Here is a 19,372-nt window from a genome sequence, read left to right on the forward strand (position 1 = left end):
GCCCGAGGCAGGTAAGAGTTTTAGAAAACTACCTGTGACCCACAGTAAGTGCTCAGACTCCATTTGTGTCATGAAAGAACATTTCATTGTCTCCTCTCATGCTTCCAGGCACGAGTGGCCTCCAGAAAGTGCCTTCTCCTCTATCCCATGTGGTCCTGGTCCTTGCTTCCCAGGGTTTCTAAATTGCACAGACTCGGCCTCAGCCATAGTCCTTCTTGGTGGTTCAGCACCTAGGGAACCTCCATGAGCTAGCCCATCTAAAGGACACGTGCCACCAGCGCTGCTGTCCTCGGAGCAGCGGAGAGAAGATCGTGTGTCTGAGACACAGAAGCTGCTGAACCTGCTGGGATAGTTCACAGGCAACACCAGCTTGGGCACATGTTATGTCAGAAAGTGGGAGACTGAAAACAAAACCAGAAGGAGTCTCTGGAAAGTGGGTTTGAAACCTGCTTAGATATCGGCAGAGATGAGAGTTCCCGTATCTCAGGGGCTTGTGAATACGAAGTGCTTTGATTGCCAGGAAGACAAATGGGGAAGGAAAGACAAAGTAACCAACTTCAGGCTTTTTGGGTGTGGTTCCAATTTAGAAGTAAGACATGAGCTCAGAAGTCCATCCCTTGTAACTGTAAAATCGTCAGAGGGGAAAGAGAGCTGTATCTGGTAGGGAGTGGGTCTGAGGAGCTAAAGGGATAAAGGTGTTTCCAGAAGCAGGCCCACTGCTTGGCTGGTTTCAAGCCTTCAAACATCAGGGCTTCATGACATGTTAATGCTTTACTGCAGCTCCAGTCTGAGGGAGCTCAGGTGGAGAGAAGGGCTCACAAGCACAGGCCAAGTCACGCCCTGGGATGACGTCCCCTAAGGAATGAGGAAGCAGGGAGCTGGCTATTGACCCAGTGGGACTGAGGCGAAGGGGCCACCATAAAGAGGAAGCCCTTCACCAAGACACACATCGGGAAAGAAGAGTTCGAGTGAGCAGAACTCTCCCGTCTCAAGGTTAGTAACCTTCCAGAAAAAAAAGATTGATCGTGGCCGAAGTCACACTTTTAAAATTAATAGTGTGTGCAAAGAGGGGGCCTGCTAATCAAATGGTGTAAGTAGATATAGTAGGAAAAGAGCTTTGGGAAATAGCTGTAATTAGCCGAATGGTTGATCTCGATAAACCAGTAAGTTTAATGACAGTTGTAAGTAGTAAATGGATGTCATGTAAGTCATCCTTCTTAGTCTGTTTCTAGAAGAATTATACTTGTAGTAGGTCTGAGGGTGCGGTTCTTCAGAATAATACAATGGAGCTAATTTTACCAGTGTCTGGACTATCAGGGTGAGCCTCCCTTCTCTCCAGAAAGACTGAGCAAGATGAACTTATATGATAAATGTTCACTATCAACATCCTATCCTATGCAAGGGTTGGCCATCTTTTCCTGTAATGCATCAGAAAGTGATTATTTTCAGCTTTGTAGGTCATTTGGTCTCTGTCACAACTACTGGTCAGAGAACAAAAGCAGCCATTGACAATATGCCAACAAACAGGCCTGGCTGCGTTCCAACTACATGGACAAAGGAGGCCCCCGGGCCATAGTTTGCAGACCCTTGTCCTAGAAGATGCCCCACGGAACCCAAACTGAAGTCTCTGCTTTGAATGCAAGTGCATTTTTACTGGTCCCTCAGAGGGGACTTGGCAAAGGTCTAGGGCAGTGGTCGGCAAACTGCGGCACATAAGCCACATGTGGCTCTTTGTCCCCTTGAGTGTGGCTCTTCCACAAAATACCACGTGCGGGTGTGCATGTACAGTGTGATTGAAACTTCGTGGCCCATACGCAGAAGTCGGTATTTTGTGGAAGAGCCATACTCAAGGGGCCAAAGAGCCGCATGTGGCTCGTGAGCTGCAGTTTGCCGACCACTGGTAGGGTATCATGGGTTAGGGGAAACCACATGTACCCTCATTGGAAACATTCTTTTAAGGGACACTTTGAGGCAGGGAGCAGAAACCAAGACTGTAAGGTTCCAGTTGAAGGATGAGCCTCTTCACAGATAAGAAGGACATGGTCTTCCAAGCCCCAGTCATTGGTTCTCAAAGGTTAGCACAGGCTTTCTGTTGTCCCGCATGGCAGTAGTTGTCTAAAGAAGTGAGGGCTGCAATCAGGTTTCAGCAGGTGCTGGGGCAGATGGGCTCAGGTCATGGAATAGACACTAGAATCCTCCCAATGTTCAGAAAGGGTAGAGACATCTGGGAAGGCAGGAGATACCAGAGAAAGCAGAAGTGGTGACACTGGGAGATAGAGAAGTGTCTGTGTGGACAGCGTAAGAGAAAGAAAACAGTGTACCTGGAGACTGTTACCAGCCCAGGTCCCCTAGGAGCCTGCAGTCCCAGGTGAGCTTGTGGATGAATTCACACTTACGTGGTTCACTGAGACGTGTTCAGCAGTAGAGAATTCCAATAATATTTTGATTAATGACTTCCTTGAGGATGAAGCTCTCTTATACAGACAGCTCTATTAGAAAAAAAACCTCAAGCCAAAATCCCTTCATAAATCATAGAAAAAATGGCTGCCTACACAACAAAAATAGCTCAAGCGTACTCTCTATTTGTCTTTGGTTAGATGGTGATAAATCGGGCTCATCCTTCGCAAAGTTGTAACAGCTGAACTTTATTTCCAGCCACATGTCTCCCTGCACCTTTCATGGGGATCTGTGCCCTCCCTTGATTTTAGTCACTTGTCCCATCTTCATCTCTTAGCTCAGGTGGCTTTGGATGCCTTGGAATGAAGGGTTTACTACAAGTTATTACCAATTAGTGCCCCCTTTTCAGTAATTCACCCACATACCTGAATCCTTACTCCAGAAAGGGAGGGTTCAGTGAGGAGCTGGGTGTAGGAGCCGCTGAAAGTGTGGATGGTGCTGTTACATCTCATTTCTTTTAGGATCCATTGCCCCGTGTGCTGCACTTGTCTGCTCTGTCCCTTTGTCCATCCTTCCTCTCCCCTGCACCTCTGCCATGTTTTACCTGATCCTTATGCTCTCTCTTTTACTGGTGACACACACACACTCATACACACTCCAGATAGATAGATTGGTAGATAGACATATTGATTTATTGATATATGTTTTGGCATTTGTTTAATAAGCATTTAATGATTATTTATATCATGAATCATTGACAACTTGGACTATGATCTTCTGCATTATTTATTTCCAACCTGTAACTTGGAATGTCACTTTTTTTCTTTTCTAAGGCCCCTTTGTAATTCTATATGAATCTGGGACCAGCTTTTTGAATTTTTTATAAGGATTTCATTGAGCCTGTAGATTGCTTTTCCCCTTGCAATTTAGACATCTTTCATTTCTTTTTCTTGCCTAATTGCTCAGGCTGAGACTTCCAATACAATGTGAATAGTGGTGGTGCAAGTGGGCCTCTTTGCCTTGCTCCTGCTCTTAGAGGGAAGTTTCACCACTGAGTCTGACATCAGCTGTGAGTTCTCCATAGATGCCCTTCACTAGCAGTCATTCAGGTTCTCTGAGCATCAGTTTTCTCATCTGCCATTTCCCCTTTTCTCTGACAGATCTATTCCTTGACCTTTTCTAACATCTCTGGAAGCATTTTATTTCCTCCTTGGCTCCAGTTTCAAACAGGAGCCTCCATAATGAGCAGCGTGGCTCCTCCCAGGACTTCTAACCAGCACTGTGGGAATGGATTCCTCCTTATGCTCCTCTGAGTTGCCTCCCTGCCTGTTTGGCTCCTTTTCCTCTCCCATTATTCTTTCTAGTAATTTTTCTTGTGAAATGCCCTCTATTGAACCAGTGGCCATGGGCTCTATTTTCTTAACTGGACCCTGACTGGGGCCCATGGAGTCAAGGACACACATAATTATTATGTCCCTGTGTGATAGATAGTGGATAATGTCTGGCAGTCAGTCTATTGCTCTTCATCTCCATGGAAATCTTTGAGAACAAGCCTTCCGCCCGCCTTACTCAGATCACAGTGACAGTGTCCTAAGTTTGGTACCCTTTTCTGCTTCCTTCCAATCCAGTCTTCATGCAGCAACCAGAACAATTGTAGGAGTTCCGAGGTATGTGGGTGTAGGAAACAGAAACTGCTTTTCTCACAGGCTTGTAAAGTATAGGAATTTATAGCCTTCCACAATGTGCTCAGACTCTAGAATCCTGAATTCAGTACCTCAATGATGCCATCTGAGATCCAAATTCATTCCCGTCTCTCTCTGCCACACTCTTTGTCCTCGGGTTGCTTGTGGTAACTGGGGCAACATTTTTTCTTATTCAAATATAATAATAATACAATAAGATTTGAGAGAGAGAGAGAGAGAGAGAGAGAGAGAGAGAGAGAGAGAGAGATGTGTCTTTGACATCAAATGTAAAGAATTTCCCTTACTTTGAATGCATCAATTCAGTCCATGATTGGCTTCTCCACCCCTGCCCCCAAATAGGTCCTAGTTGTCTGTATCATGGCTTAGATTTGTTCTACTATCCCTATGGTGCGGGAGAAGGAGTGGATCCTAAACAAAGCCAGCTTCCTGTTAGGAGTGAGGGAAGTTGTCTGATAATTCAAATCAGATCGTATCATTCTGGTACCTAAAAGCCTCCAATTGCTTCCGCTTGCACATATAACCCTATCAGAAAATCCGTAAGGGCAAACATTGTCTCACCCAATCCATCTTCAGTCAGTCTCCTGGCAATTCCTGTCCACATCTCATCTCAATGGTTCCCGCTACAACGCTGAAGGCGTTCCCTCAGAGCTATGTTTGTGCCTTAGATGTACGTTCCAGGAATGGTTCCTGGTGCTGAGTCACAGATGCAGCAGGATGCCCTGGTCCCTGACGAGCCACTGTGAAGTGCTTCATGTATGTCGTTCAACACCCTTTCAATCCGGCCCCAAGTTCATTTTTGTCTCGTCCCCACCCACTACACTGTAGTCACGTTGTTTCCTGGTAGTGTCCCATGTTGTCACTCCATTGATCTTTCTCCCACTTTTTTACTTGGAAATTTGTATTGTGGTTGGAAGTCCCAGAGTCTGGTGTACTCTTCCTATGACACCCTGCCCAAATCTATTGGAACGAATTTTCTCTCTCGGATGTTATAGAACTTGATCAAATGACTTGTATAGAAATGACCAAGTTTTATTATAACAAATTCCTTCTTTAATCTGCCCGACCCAACATTTTATGGGTGATTTGGGGGTAGAGATCATGTCTATCTTGTGCTGGTATTGTCAGCAAATGGTTTCAATGAATTACTTACAAAATAGAGATCACAGATATGTCAATTAACTACTACAAAGCTGTTACAAATGATATCATCAATGTGAAAGCTTTTGGAAAATAGAATGCTATGTAAACCTAAGCTGGCACCATACATTATTATAGGTACACATCATAATGTTCTATTACCATGAGATTGTTGATTTCACATTTGATATTGAACTATAATCATATAAGATGTAACAGTTAGGGATACTGGGTGGAGGTACATGGGAGCTCTGTATTATCTTGGAAAGTTCCTGTGACTCTATAATTATTTAGAAATAAAAAGTTTTTAAAAAATCAACCATAACAGTAGATTTGGGGGGCCTTTGGTGACTCCTTCATCACCCCAAACCAATTCTGAGCTCAGCAAAGGAAGGCCCTGCCCAATGGGGCTGCCAGATCCCTAGTCATAGACTCCTCCCCTCACCCTTCAGTCTCTGCTCCAACCTCAGGTCCTCAGTAAAGACTTCTGGGCCTTTCTATCAAAGGGAAATGCTAGAGCCTCTCCCCTGATCCATGCCCCTGCTGTGTTTTCCCTCTTGCACTTACCATCTATAACTGACTCTACTTTTTACTGTTTTGTTTTCCTTTCTGTCTCCTCCCACTAGAACATAAGTTCGATGATGGCAAGAATTTTAAAGAATAAATTGACTGTTGTATCCTCATTACCTAGAGAAAATGCACTCAGAAAATGTTTGTTCAGTGAATGAATCTTTGTAGAAATGAAAGCTTGAAAATAAGTTGTTTCCCCGAGAGAAGTAGTTCAAATCTGCCCATCCTTGTACGAGAGCAAAGCTGACTTTGAAGCTCAGACCTTTTTCCTGTGTTCGCACTTCAGAAAGAGGAGAGACCACTGATAGTATCTGAGAGGAAGGAAGCAGTGCCTTGCACTGGGTCTCTGCAAGTAACATTATAAAACTTGTCTTTTTTCCAGACCTGCCTCCCAGGCGCTTTCCAGAGATGGATTATTTTACTTTCCTCGTGGCTCTTCTTCATGTACACAAAGGTAAAGATAATGTCTTCAGTCCTTTTTTTGGTCTTATAGTGTGACATGTTCTGAAATTATAATGCTCTATAGTTGGCTTAGATAATTTTCCACTTGTTCAGAAAAAGGAAAAGTTCCAAGTGCCTATTCCCAGCAGTGGAAACCTTTTTAGACTAAGGTAGAAGTTGTTAGTCTCTACCATGGTCTCAATTTACTATCTTGCTAGGTCTTAGAAAGCTTAGAACAGCTTAAGGTATCTATTTGGTGTTTTAAGCATAATGTCTAATTGAATGAATATGATGTCTATTTCAGCTCTAGGTGAAGAGATATTTTGGAACACAAGAGTCAAACTTGCAGAGACTCTGACTCTCGAGTGTCAGTATCCATTGGGCACCTTAGTCCAGATGGAGTGGTTCAAGATCAACGCAACGGAGAAAGAGTCCATAGCCATTTTTCACCCTACCTTTGGTTCGGAAATAAGGGAGCCCTATGTTGGTAGGGTTTACTTCTTGAAGTCAACCTCGGGTCCCAACGATATGATGCTGGCCTTTCACAATGCCTCTGAGGCTGACGTCGGTTCCTACTCCTGCCTTCTTGAAATATTCCCATATGGATCTTGGGAAAAGGTGATACAGGTGGTTCCATCAGGTAAGTGCAAATTTCATTTCCCTTTTTACCCATTGGCAGCATTTGATTTTATAAAGCCCAAGTAGAAGCAATGACGTGCTTTATCATATTTTGTGATGCTTTCCAATTCCATTTCTAGATTCTATGAATGTTATTTCAAAGAAATAAAACTGAGTTAACCTTGTTTTTTTTAATGTGCTATCATTTTTGAGTAGAAGAAGCATCTAACAAATTTGAATGTACTGGAAGAAAGCACAGGTCTTATATTGTCTTCATGATAAGTTGACCCTACATTTGCTGGCAGTGTTTGGTCCAGGAACCCAATACATTCCGCAAGCCTCCAGCAGAGTTGAAGAGCAAATTGGATGCTTTATTCTAGATAAATGGTACCATTAATGCAAAATTATGTTAGAATGTGTATCAACTTTAGAACAGGTGCCTCTCTGTTAGTAACTGATTTAGAGAATTTAAGGGTAAGAATGGCTGCATTTATTTATTGTTTCTAGAAAGACATGCTGAGGTGACTTGGGAGATAACATCTCAAGGCCCACAGAATTTGTGGTAGAAGTGGAGTTGTGGAGAGATTTACTATAACCCATGTGTCTCTGGCCTGACTAGTCAGTTAAAGCAAACGTTATACTGTGTGTGTATTAAGTAAGCAAGTGTCAGCTCATGTAATACTTGTGAAGCACCATGGGGGAGGCCAGATGTTCGCATTATACAGATGAAGAAACTGAGATCTGGGGTCATTAACTAACTCAAGTTTGGGAACTTCCAAGTCACAGCACCAGAGTGAAACCAAGGGATGCGCCTGAAAGTGCCAGTAATGATCTCAAGGGGAGCTCGACTCCAACAGAGCAGATCACAAAGGCTCAAGGGAGGGACAAGTCATGTTGGACCTTGTAGATGGGGAAGGAATTTTTTAAGGTAGAGAGACTGGGGTGAGGGAAAGAGAAAATGGAGAGAAAAGGACATCTTTGGCAACCCTGATGGCATTGGGTGGGTGTTTAAAACTCATGCAGGACACAGAACAGGATCCATCTGACTAGAGTCCAGAACTGAGCAGGATGAGGTTCTTACCCTGGGCTCTGAGACCTTCCCTGTCACTAGAGGTGCCCTGAGAGGTAACCTCAAGGGTGAGAAAGAAACTGTGAGTATGGGACCCTCTCCCTGCCTGCACCAGCAAAAGGGCTCAACATACGAGATGTTGGGGTCCCAGGTAAGCTTTTATATCATAGATGACATATTAGAAAATAATTTGAACCCCATTGGGCAGCAGAATGTCAGAGAGGAGCCCAGGAGTCTAGGATGGCTCAATCTCACTGTGCCTAATAGAGTTTGAGCCTCACTCTGTAGCATAGACCCTTGAAGTCACTGAATAATTTTCAGAGGGGACACAAAATAAGCCCATCTTTTTCACCACCTAGAAGATGAAACTAGTCACCACCCTATAGGAAGGGAAGAGTTTAAGGGCAGGTGGACCAATTGTATTTTGTGTATTGGAACACTTATTATCCACTGCTGGTCAGAGTATAAATTGGTGCATATATCATATTATTGGTGTTGGTAATATTCAGGGCTCTCTGGAGAGGCGGAACCAGTAAGACATGCATGTACATAGAAAGAAATTTATTGCAAGGAGTTGGCTCATGTGATTATGGAGACTGGCAAGTACAACGGTATATTGTGGGCTGGGAGGTACACACACACATACACACACACACATACATGCAAAGAGGGTTCTGTAAGATGTTACATTTCAGCAGTTTTTTATTTAAGAAAGAGAAAAGATATTAAATAGTGCCTATAAGAAATAGTCAACTGATGAAACAGAAACATTTTAAAGGCTTACAAATCTCCCTCCTTAATGAAATAAAATAACATATAGAGAAGGCAGATGATAAAGAACATTCTAAGACTCATGGAAAGCCAGACTGTGGTTCCTGCCCTTCTCAAGGGTGAAATGAATGGGAATCCGAGCCATGGCTGTTTCTGTTGACTTGCCGTTCATTTGAGAAGACAGGGAGGAGCAAGCTGGAGAGCTCACATCTCTTTGAGAGTCAAATCTCAGGCTTTGGGGTAAAGCTCTGTAATCAGAAGTCAAACAGAGAGAAATAAAGAAACCACCTCCAAAACAAGGCAATCGTGGATTTATATACATGATTATATCCAGTTAATGGATGGTGAAGACAGTGTAATATACAAGCACAAGTACATGGTTGGGTTTTATGAGGGTCCTGTCCTCTGTTTGTCCAGTCAGCACCCAGGACTCTCTGCTACTGCATTTCTTCATGAGGCCCCATCTGTCACCCTCATTGCCATATAACATCCAGAAGAGGACTTTTACTTCACACTTGTTGCTTGACCCACTCAGGCAGTCCAGAGCTGGATGAAATTGGCTGTGATCTTTGCATGGAGCCATTTCGCTTATCTACCCCAAACCCTCCCCTTCTTTGTAGATGTTTTGATGTCCCAGATGGCCTTAGGGGAGGCGTGCATTTGGCTGAAAGGCTAGAGAGCGTTTCCTAGGGCTCTTTAAGATGGTCTTAGTGCAGCTGGAGAGGGGGAGTCCCTGAATTTTCTTCCTCTAGCTTTCCAGGACCAGGCAGTTTATACCTCTAGTGTCATCTTTACCACAGCTGCTCTCTCCCCAGCCCTGCATGACTGCCACCCGCAGTATGTGAGCGCTGCACGGTTCCTCTACAGAGTGGGTGCTGCTGGTGTGTGGGTGCTAGTATATGGTGGGGAGTGCGGCTCCATTTGTCACAGCCCCTCCAGATAACTGGGAGAGCTCAGCCCACAGCTGAGCTGCCTTTCCAGACCTTCTGGGTCTGTCTTCTTATCTATAGTTCCGCTCATCACAGGTGGAGAGCTGCAGACACTAAGTACTGTTGTCCAGCTTCCTCTCAAAACTTCCATGGGATTAGGGGGTGGGTGTCAGTGGCCTTCGGAGACCTTACAGGAATTTGCCCATCGACAGATCACATTAACTGAGAATATCATTACATGTGTGCATGTTGTAAGATAAAAATGCTGGGTTTGGGCCCTGGCCAGTTTGGCTCAGGGGATAGTGTTGGCCTGTGGACTGAAGGGTCCCAGGTTAGATTCTGGTCAAGGGCCTATACCTTAGTTGCAGGCTTGATCCCTGGCCCTGGTCGGGGGGGGGGGGGGGGGCGGGCGGCGGATGGGGGCCACATGCAGGAGGCAACCAGTCTATGTGGTCAATGTTTCTCTCTCTGTGCCTCTCCTCTTCCCTTCCACTTTTTCTAAAAATCAATGGAAAAATATCGTTGGGTGAGGAATAACAACAACAAAAAATGCTGGGTTTGGGATGTTGAAAACCAAAGGGACAAAAAGGGAAATAAACAACTGGAGAAAGGAGGGAAAAGCAAGCCCTCGGCTGACCTGAGGCCTGGGGCCAGCATCCGTGTTCTCTCTGAGCCAATGCGCCCTGCCGCTTAGCTAGCACCGATAAAGGGCTGCTGAGCTGTGCTTTCTGTTGGTGGGTTTGTTTTTGTTTGGTTTTATACGGAGTGGCAATTGTAAGCAGGGTGGCTTTCCCTCTCATTCGAAAGTTTCTGAAGACACTGAAGATTTGGAAACTGTTGAGAATTGTAAGACTATCAAGTCGGTCATTTAGGGATCAACACAAAATTATTCCCGCAGGCGGCCTCTCTTCCACTCACTCCACAGTCTTTTTAAGTAAATAACCCAGTTGATGGGGCATCTGGTGCTTCCCTTGAGAGACTGTTCACAATCCAATAAATCTCAATGTGAGAAAATTTCCCCTGACTTCACCTGTTTAACCAACTTACGTTTTTTTGGTGTGTTTTTTGTGTGTGTGTGTGTTGTTTTTTTTTAAGTCCTCTTCTGAAGCCCAGAGAGAAAGGCCCACATTCCATAGAAGACTGATACACAAAGCTTTCTAAGGATAAAGAGATATGAAATATTCACATTTAATAGGGCTGTAAATAGCCTACATGGGTCATACCTGCTGCTGTTAGTGGGGTGATGATTGTGGCTGAAAAGAGTGATGTCTGGGCATGAATTCTGTGAGCATTTAGGTTCACCATTTAACTAGCAGGGTATTTAAGAAACACATTCTCATTTTAGCAGACCAGCTCTTACGGACATATATGTCTCATTTCTTTTTCTTCTTTAAAAAATTTAAAAATATGTTTTTATTGTTTTCAGAGAGAGAAAGGGAGAGGGAGATAGAAACATCAATGATGAGAGAGAATCATCGATTGGCTGCCTCCTTCATGCCCCACACCAGGGACCGAGCCCGCGATCTGGGCATATGCCTGAACAGGAATTGAACCGTGACCTCCTGGTTCATAGGTTGATGCTCATCCACTTAGCCACACAGGCCAGGCATATGTCTCATTTCTTGGCAGGCTACAATTCTATATGCCTCCCAACACTGACAATTCTGGATTAGTTTAGTGAAGGGGTGTGTGTGTATTTTCTGCATATGCAGGATAGTTTCCATCTTGACATAGAAATAACCCGAAACTTCAGAAAGTTTCAGGTCATCCATTAAATTTGTTCCCCTAATGGATAGAGTTATTTTTCTTTACAACCTGGATGCTACAATCAGAAGTGCAGCAATTCCCCATATCCATGATTTCCCTTTCCCTGGTTTTAGTTACCTGCAGTTAATGTTGTCTGAAAATATTAACTGGAAATTTCCAGAAATACCCAACTTATAAGTGTAATATTGCACACCATCCTGATAGTGTGACAAAATCTTTCTCACCATCTAGCTCTGACATGAGTCATCCCTTTGTTCACATCTTCAGAAGGTATACACTACCCATCCACTCATTAGTTACTTAGTAGCTGTCTTGGTTGTCAGACCGACTGTCGTGGTATCATAATGCTGGTGTTCAAGTAAAGCTTATGGTAACTAATGTTAGGTCTCAATGCTTATGTCATTCTCCTCACTCCATCCCATCATGTTGGCACTGCATCATCTCACATCACCACAAGCAGGGTGAGTACAGTGCAATCAGATATTCTGAGGGAGAGACCACATTCACATCACTTGAATAATTATAATATGTAATTATAGACTATTCTTATAATTATTCCATTTTATTAGTTGTTTTGTTAATCTCTTACTGTGCCTAATTTATAAATCAAACTTTATCATAGGTACGTATGTGTAGAAAAAAATATATATACTAGAGGCCCGGTGCACAAAATTTGTGCAGGGGTGGGGGGGGGTGGGTCCCCTCAGGCCAGCCTGCACCCTCTCCAATCCAGGACCCCTTGGGGGATGTCTGACTGCTAGTTTAGGCCCAATCCCGGGGATCTAAACCGGCAGTCGGACATCCTTCTCACAATCCTGGACTGCCGGCTCTTAATCGCTCACCTGCCTGCCTGCCTGGTTGCCCGACCTGCCCCCCCCCCCCCCCCCCGCACCAGCCTGATTACCCCTCACTGCCTCTGCCTGCCGGCCTGATCGCCCCTAAATGTGCCCCCTGCTGGCCTGGTAGCCCCCAACTACCCCCCTGCGGGCCTGATTGCCCCAAGCAGCTTGCTGTTCAGTCATGTGGTCGTCCCTCACTAACCCCCCTGCTGGCCTGGTTGCCCCACACAGCCTGCTTGTTCAGTCGTTTGATCATCCCTCACTAACCCCCTTGCCGACCTGGTTGTAGGTAGCCATCTTGTGAAGGTTAATTTGCATATTACCTCTTTCTTATATAGGATATATATATATATATATATATATCCTATATAAGATGTATATATATCTTATATATATCTATATATGATATATATAGGTTTCCATACATCTGCAGTTTCAGGCATCCACTGGAGGTCTCAGACTGTATCCCCCTTAGATAAGGAGATAACTATACATCATTTTTCATCTGAGACAGCAGGGGATTCAATTATTGTCTCTGAGACATAGCTCAGTAACAGTGCATGAGACAAATGAGACTTTTTTAGCTTGTCCTTGTAGCTTATGACATCATATTTCTCAAAATATATCTTGCTTATTTTTTAGGAAGCATAGTCACTCATTGAATAAGTATAAAAAAAGAAGCTTTATTTAATGTAGTTAAATATTGTGTCACTTCTTCCTTTCATTTTTCTTCAATCCTAGAAATGGTTGCTAAAAGAATGGACATTTAATAAGTTAGAAACATTTCCAATGACTGGCATCGTGTTTTGTGGAGCAGTTTTATACTTAACACACTCTGACTCATATGTTTTCAGTGAAAAGAGCAGACTTAAGCCAAAGAGCAAATTATTCAACATTGCTGCTCAAATGACACTTTGAGGCATTAAAGTCTACTTTTGATTGGATGAATGTTGATAAATAATAGTGATTTTAAAAATTGTGTAAACCTGCTCTAAATCCATTGTCTAGACATTTGCCTTTTGATGTGAAGAAAAGAAGAAGAAATGAGCGAGGTTTTTGTTTTTTAGAAGTTTCTAGTTATGTAAACATGTGGACCAAGTCCCCACAGTGCAGGGCAGAACTTGTTATGTAGCCTGGAAGAGCATTTGGAACTTAAGAGGTAAAGAGATTACTTACAGTCTGAGGAAACCATGGGAGGTGTCTGCCCCAGCTTGGAAGTCTGAGTATGATTCTAGAAGGAAGATGCATCATGAAAAACATCATGTATAAGGGAAATGCTCTTTATATTTGGGACATATGAAAAATACATTTGGTCACAGTTTGAGGGGAAGGTCAGTGGGTGAGAGGTCTGGATTCTGGACGTCATTAGGTGGTTAGTCAATTCTCCAATAGTGGAAGCTACATGTCGGTCAGGATTGCAAACACTGTTTGGAGCCATTCCTGCAGTGTTGCTCATTTCAGGAACAGGGCAAGGTTTCTTAGCTGCCTCTGAAGGGTGCGTCGCATATGGAGTGAAAGAGAATTTAAGGGACAGAAAAGGCATGAGCAAAGACAGCATCACTCTCCCTGTGATCCCAACAGTATTGGGCACAGTGCTTGCACTTGGGGGATGTCACTGGGAGTTTGCTCCTTAGGAGTTTGCTCAATAAAACAGCAAAAGGATGGGGGTACAGGGTGGGAAGTGATGCTTCCATAGAAAATCTGTACATAGGAAAGGTATTAATTCCAAACATGATTAAGGGGAACAGAGCGACCTCTGATGAGTGCCTTCCAGGAAGTATGAAGTATTTTCCCTCAAGTAACATTTATAGCCCATAATATGTAAAACATAGTTTCAAGTATTTTTTTGTGTGTATTTGTAATACTTATTTCCCTAAATAATTATTTATCCTAACTTCATCATAAAAAAAATAAGGAAAAGAGATCCCCCCTCCCTAAATATATTCTCTCCATGGGGAGTTGATTGAAATGTATCTACCATTTTCTACATATCTCATAGTTTACTGAGATATCTTGGTCATTTATCCCACCAGTTTATTTACCACCCAGAATAGTTTATTGTCATTTACAAGGTTTTGCCATCATAATTTATTAACAAATTACATGCAAATATATTAAGTTTAGTACATCATATTCATAGAAGAGTTATTCATAACAGCCAAAAGGTGGAAGCAACCCAGGTTTTCATCAAGGGATGAATGGATAAACAAGTTGTATATACATACAATGGCTTACAATTCAGCCTTAAAGAGGAAGAACATTCCAACACATGGATGAACCTTGAGGACATTGTTCTAAGTGAAATAAGCCAGTCACATAGGACAGATAACTGCATGATTCTCTAATAGGACATACCTACAGTAATTAAATTCATAGGAACAGAAAGTAGAATGGTGGTTGTCAGGGGGTAGGGATGGGTAGTGGGGAATTGTTAAATAGGTTTAGAGTTTCAATTTTGCAAGATAAAAGGAGTTTTGGAGATTAATTGCACAATATGTGAATGTGAATAACAATACTGAACTAGGATAAGATAGTAAATTTATGTTAAGTATATTTACCACAATTTAAAATATTTTACATATACATTTGATGTTGAGTTCAGTTATAGGACTAATTTATGGGAGACTTCACTATTAACAGTGATCAATTTAGAGAAACTCCAGCTATTGTTTTGCTTTTTGTCTTCATGACCGTAAGAACAAAGATGGAATTCTTCTAACTAGTCCTGTGACATTTGGAAAGTCCCTTCATTCTTTTTTTGAGCTTTGGTTTATTAATCTATAGAATGGGAATAATAATATGCATTTTATGGGCAGGCTTGAGAATTAATGAGATGATGTGTGTGCCTAGCACATAGCAGGGGCTCAATGCACGGCCATTCCATTGAGTTCTCTCTTCAGGTTCTTAAGGAATGAGACATCCAGTCCAGAGTGAAAGTTCAAGAGTATTTCCACAAACACACAAACACACTTGCCAGGGGGGTGGGGGGAGGTAGAAGAGGATAAAGGGGAGATAAATGGTGCCAGAAGGGGATTTAACTTTGGGTGGCGGACCCACAGTGCAATATACAGACGATGTATTATAGAGTTGTACATCTTAAACCTCTATAATAAATTATGATTAATAAACTATAATCTATTATAATGTCACCCCAATAAATTCAATAAAACTTATAAAAGACCCAGTACGTATAAATTTAAGGAGTCCACCAGATTTTAAGTAATATATATTTTTTAGTTTTATAGTATTGGCTTGGAGGTCTATAGAACAACCAAGTGTCCACCTTATAAAAACATGCAGTTTCTGTAGCAGCTGTCAATTCAGATGATGTCTGTGTATGCCGTCCTTTATAAACATTACTGTATCTTTCCTCTATAAACATTTTTTCTTTGGCAGTCTGAGGGCACAATACTCCATTGATGTTTATTGACTGACCTCTTTCCACCCTGAATCATATGTGTTGCTTCTCTCAAGCTTGTCACTTTTTTGCAAGTTTCCCATTAATCTACTTAATTTTTTTTTAGTCCTCCAGGACTTGTGGAGATAAATTTATGGATTTTTATTGAGGGGGATAGAGACCTCACTGGGGAACAGCAAATTTTTAAAAAGGCCAGAGCTGATGGGTAAGGAGGTATAAAAGAGAACCTATTAGCAGTTGCTGCTAAGAGATTTGAAAAATCTCAGTGGGGTTCTCATCAGTCACACTGTAGCCCTGGATCTGCCAGCCTCACTGTGTCTCCCTGACCCTCCACCCCCCAGCACTGTGCTTCTCCCGGAGCACCCCAGCACTGTGCTGTCTCCCTGAGCCCCCCAGCACTGTGCTGTCTCCCTGAGCCCCCAGCACTGTGCTGTCTCCCGTGACCCCCAGCACTGTGCTGTCTCTCTGAGCCCCCCCCCAGCACTGTGCTGTCTCCCTGAGCACACCCCCCCCAGCACTGTGCTGTCTCCCTGAGCACACCCCCCCCAGCACTGTGCTGTCTCCCTGAGCCCCCCCCAGCACTGTGCTGTCTCCCTGAGCCCCCCAGCACTGTGCTGTCTCCCGGAGCCCCCCAGCACTGTGCTGTCTCCCGGAGCCTCCCCAGCACTGTGCTGTCTCCCTGAGCCCCCCAACACTGTGCTGTCTCCCTGAGCCCCCCCCAGCACTGTGCTGTCTCCCGGAGACCCCCAGCACTGTGCTGTCTCCCGTGACCCCCAGCACTGTGCTGTCTCCCGGAGACCCCCAGCACTGTGCTGTCTCTCTGAGCCCCCCAGCACTGTGCTGTCTCCCGTGACCCCCAGCACTGTGCTGTCTCCCTGAGGCCCCCCCCCAGCACTGTGCTGTCTCTCTGAGGCCCCCCCCAACACTGTGCTGTCTCTCTGAGCCCCCCAGCACTGTGCTGTCTCCCTGAGGCCCCCCCCAAGCACTGTGCTGTCTCTCTGAGCCCCCCAGCACTGTGCTGTCTCTCTGACAGTGTGGGGAGCTAACCCCACAGATATCTGTGCTGTCTTTGCTCCCAGTGTCTCTAACTCCTACCAGTCCTCACCATTTCAAGCTGCTTTGGGGTAGAATTTCCAGGCACCTGCTTTCAGCACTGTGTGTCCTCAGAATGGCCCGGTCTAAGTTTCCTGACTTCATGGGATTAGTGGAGACATGCATCTGAAATGCTATTGAAATGCAGCATTTCTAAATGAGGCCTTGGGACCTTCAATGTGAATCATTCCTTTTACCCATGTCTGTGTCTAGTGAAAAATTTGTATAGTCTCAGCAAGGCCGTCCTCTTGATGATGAAATGATTTCTCATGCCTATTAGACCCATATTAATATTTGAAAAAGTAATATTTATTCTTCTCATTATAATAAATTTAAAGTTTTGTAATATATTTGCCATACCTTCAATGCTGTTATAAAAACCTTCTGAATGCTTATTTTTCCACGTTTGCATCTATGTTAATGCTCCGCTTGGTAATGATGACTGGTCATTTATCATGGGGAATTTCTTATGTCAATGTCACTGATCATAAGGGCTATCAGAAAGAGTGAGGATTCTTGGTACTCTCTTAAGTGTAATTATCCAAAGGCAGAAATGCGATCTACTTTTTTTATTTCTACACACACACACACACACACACACACACACACACACCACACCACCCAAACCAAACCATGGTAATAAAAATAAAGAATATCATGAGGCAAATGATACCAAACAGGATTGGATAAAATTTGGAGTGTGTAGGCCACATAATATTTGAGTCCTTAGCTTTTATTTGCAGTTACTTAGGTTGACTAATGAACAGAAAGGCCACATCAGGTCACATTCACAGGATAAAGTAAGGGAGGAGCACTGTGAGTCTCCCCACTGGGCACATGTCATATTTGATACGAACACATGGCTTAGCCTGAAGGGAGGGTGGCTGGCTTATTAATGAAACTGGGTTGGGGAGGTAGTAAGGAGATTGGTGCCTCTTTTATGATTAAGAAGCCACTACTGCCTGGGGATGTTCACCATCCAATGGCACATGAGATGTGTTCATGTCTAACAGATGTCGGAGTGAAGTAACGATAGTATGATGCCCGTTGTGACGAAGTTGGAGGAAGCTTCACCAAAGATCTCATTCTAGGAGGTTTTCAGGGTGAATACAAGTCTTGGGGGTTTCAGCAGACCAAATAGCACAAAGACATGGAGTGGGGATATATGAGGGCCACGAATGGTCTGGTGGGGACAGAGATTACAGGCCATGGATGGATATGGTGACGAGGTGATGGGGACAGGGTTTGTGCTTCAATGAGGCTCCTGGGAACTGGAGGTGTTGAGGCTGTAGGTGTGCAAGAGAGTGGCCACAATCAGCTTTATACGTGGGAAGGACTGCCTGGCAGAGAAAGGTGGGTAGAAATGCCCACAGCTCAGTGTGCAAAAAAAATGCATTTTAAGACAGCAGTGACTGCTTGTATCTAGATGGGAACAGAGGAGGTACATACAGATGACTTACAGAGCACACATGAGGTTATATGTTTAGTTAAAGGGCTTCACATCTAGTAGTTTTACTTGTCTTTCCACGTAGGAGCCACAATGAGCTATGTGATATGAGTACTATTCTGGCATGTAATTTGCTTCTTTCTATTAAGAAATTGAATCACATTTCTGGGTCCAAATACTGACTCTACCTTCACTAGCCATGACTTTTGTCAACATATCTTTAAAGTGATAATTATAATTGTTCCCCAAATGTAGGGACAAACATTCCCTGGAAAGTGTTTGTCACTTTCCTCATGTCAAATTACAAGTAACTAGTATATAGTAAATATTATGATTATAATTTAAGAATGCACCAAAGTTGTTTTCTTTTGAAGAATTATGAGTAGTCCTGTGTCAAGAGAGAAGCATAGAGGACATATCTTTCATGAAAGCAAAAAGAAAAAAAGTCAAGATTTTTCAAATATTATAGAATTGAAGAAAGGAATGCCTTAGTGAGACAGTAAGTGGTTATCTATACTAATAAAAGGGTAATATGCTAATTAGAGCAGACATCTTCCAGACGTCCATCTGGATGTCCATCTGGATAAAGCCACAACAGCTGCGAGGGCCTAGGGCTGGTGCTGCGCTGGAGGGGCGGGTGGCACTGCATGGGAGGGGCAGGCTGAAGCTCAGGCAGCCATGTGGGAGGGGTGGGCCGTGGCTCAGGTAGCCATGGTGGCTGGCAGTGGCAGCAGCAGCAGCAGGGTGATGGGGCAGTGCCTTCCTCTGATTGGCCAGGTCACCTCCTTGAGGGAGGCTAGACTGTGGCTTAGGCCGGGGGTGAGGCAGAGGCAGTTAGGGGCAATCAGGCCAGCAGGGGTGCAAGTTAGGGATGATCAGGCATGCAGACAGAGGGGTTAGGTGCGATCAGGCAGGCAGGCAAGGGGATAGAAGCCAGCAGGCCCAGATTGCGAGAAGGTGCAGGCTGGGCTGAGGGAACACCCCCATGCATGAATTTCATGCACTGGGCCTCTAGTTCTATATAATAAAAGGCTAATATGCAAATAGACTGAACAGCAGAACGACCAGTCGTTATGACCCACACAGACCACTAGGGGGCAGACGCTCAATGCAGGAGCTGCCCCCTGATGGTCAGTGCGCTCTCACAGGGGGAACGCTGCTCAGCCAGAAGCCC

The 19,372-nt window shown here is 43.9% G+C and overlaps 1 protein-coding gene across 3 annotated transcripts in view; it reads left to right on the forward strand.

Annotated features, from left to right (window-relative positions):
- CD226 (CD226 molecule) overlaps window positions 1-19,372 on the forward strand; it is a 58,286-nt gene that overhangs the window by 4,604 nt on the left and 34,310 nt on the right. For 2 of the 3 annotated variants that reach the window (XM_036323322.1, XM_036323324.1), the window contains exons 2-3: window positions 6,190-6,261; window positions 6,553-6,888. In XM_036323322.1, coding sequence (XP_036179215.1) covers window positions 6,190-6,261; window positions 6,553-6,888 — 408 coding nt within the window. Of the gene's footprint in view, window positions 1-780; window positions 994-6,189; window positions 6,262-6,552; window positions 6,889-19,372 lie in introns of all 3 variants that reach the window. The other variant, XM_036323323.1, reaches the window with a different exon arrangement.

Source organism: Myotis myotis, unplaced genomic scaffold, assembly GCF_014108235.1.
Source record: "Myotis myotis isolate mMyoMyo1 unplaced genomic scaffold, mMyoMyo1.p scaffold_m19_p_9, whole genome shotgun sequence".
In the NCBI taxonomy this organism is placed as follows: domain Eukaryota; kingdom Metazoa; phylum Chordata; class Mammalia; order Chiroptera; family Vespertilionidae; genus Myotis; species Myotis myotis.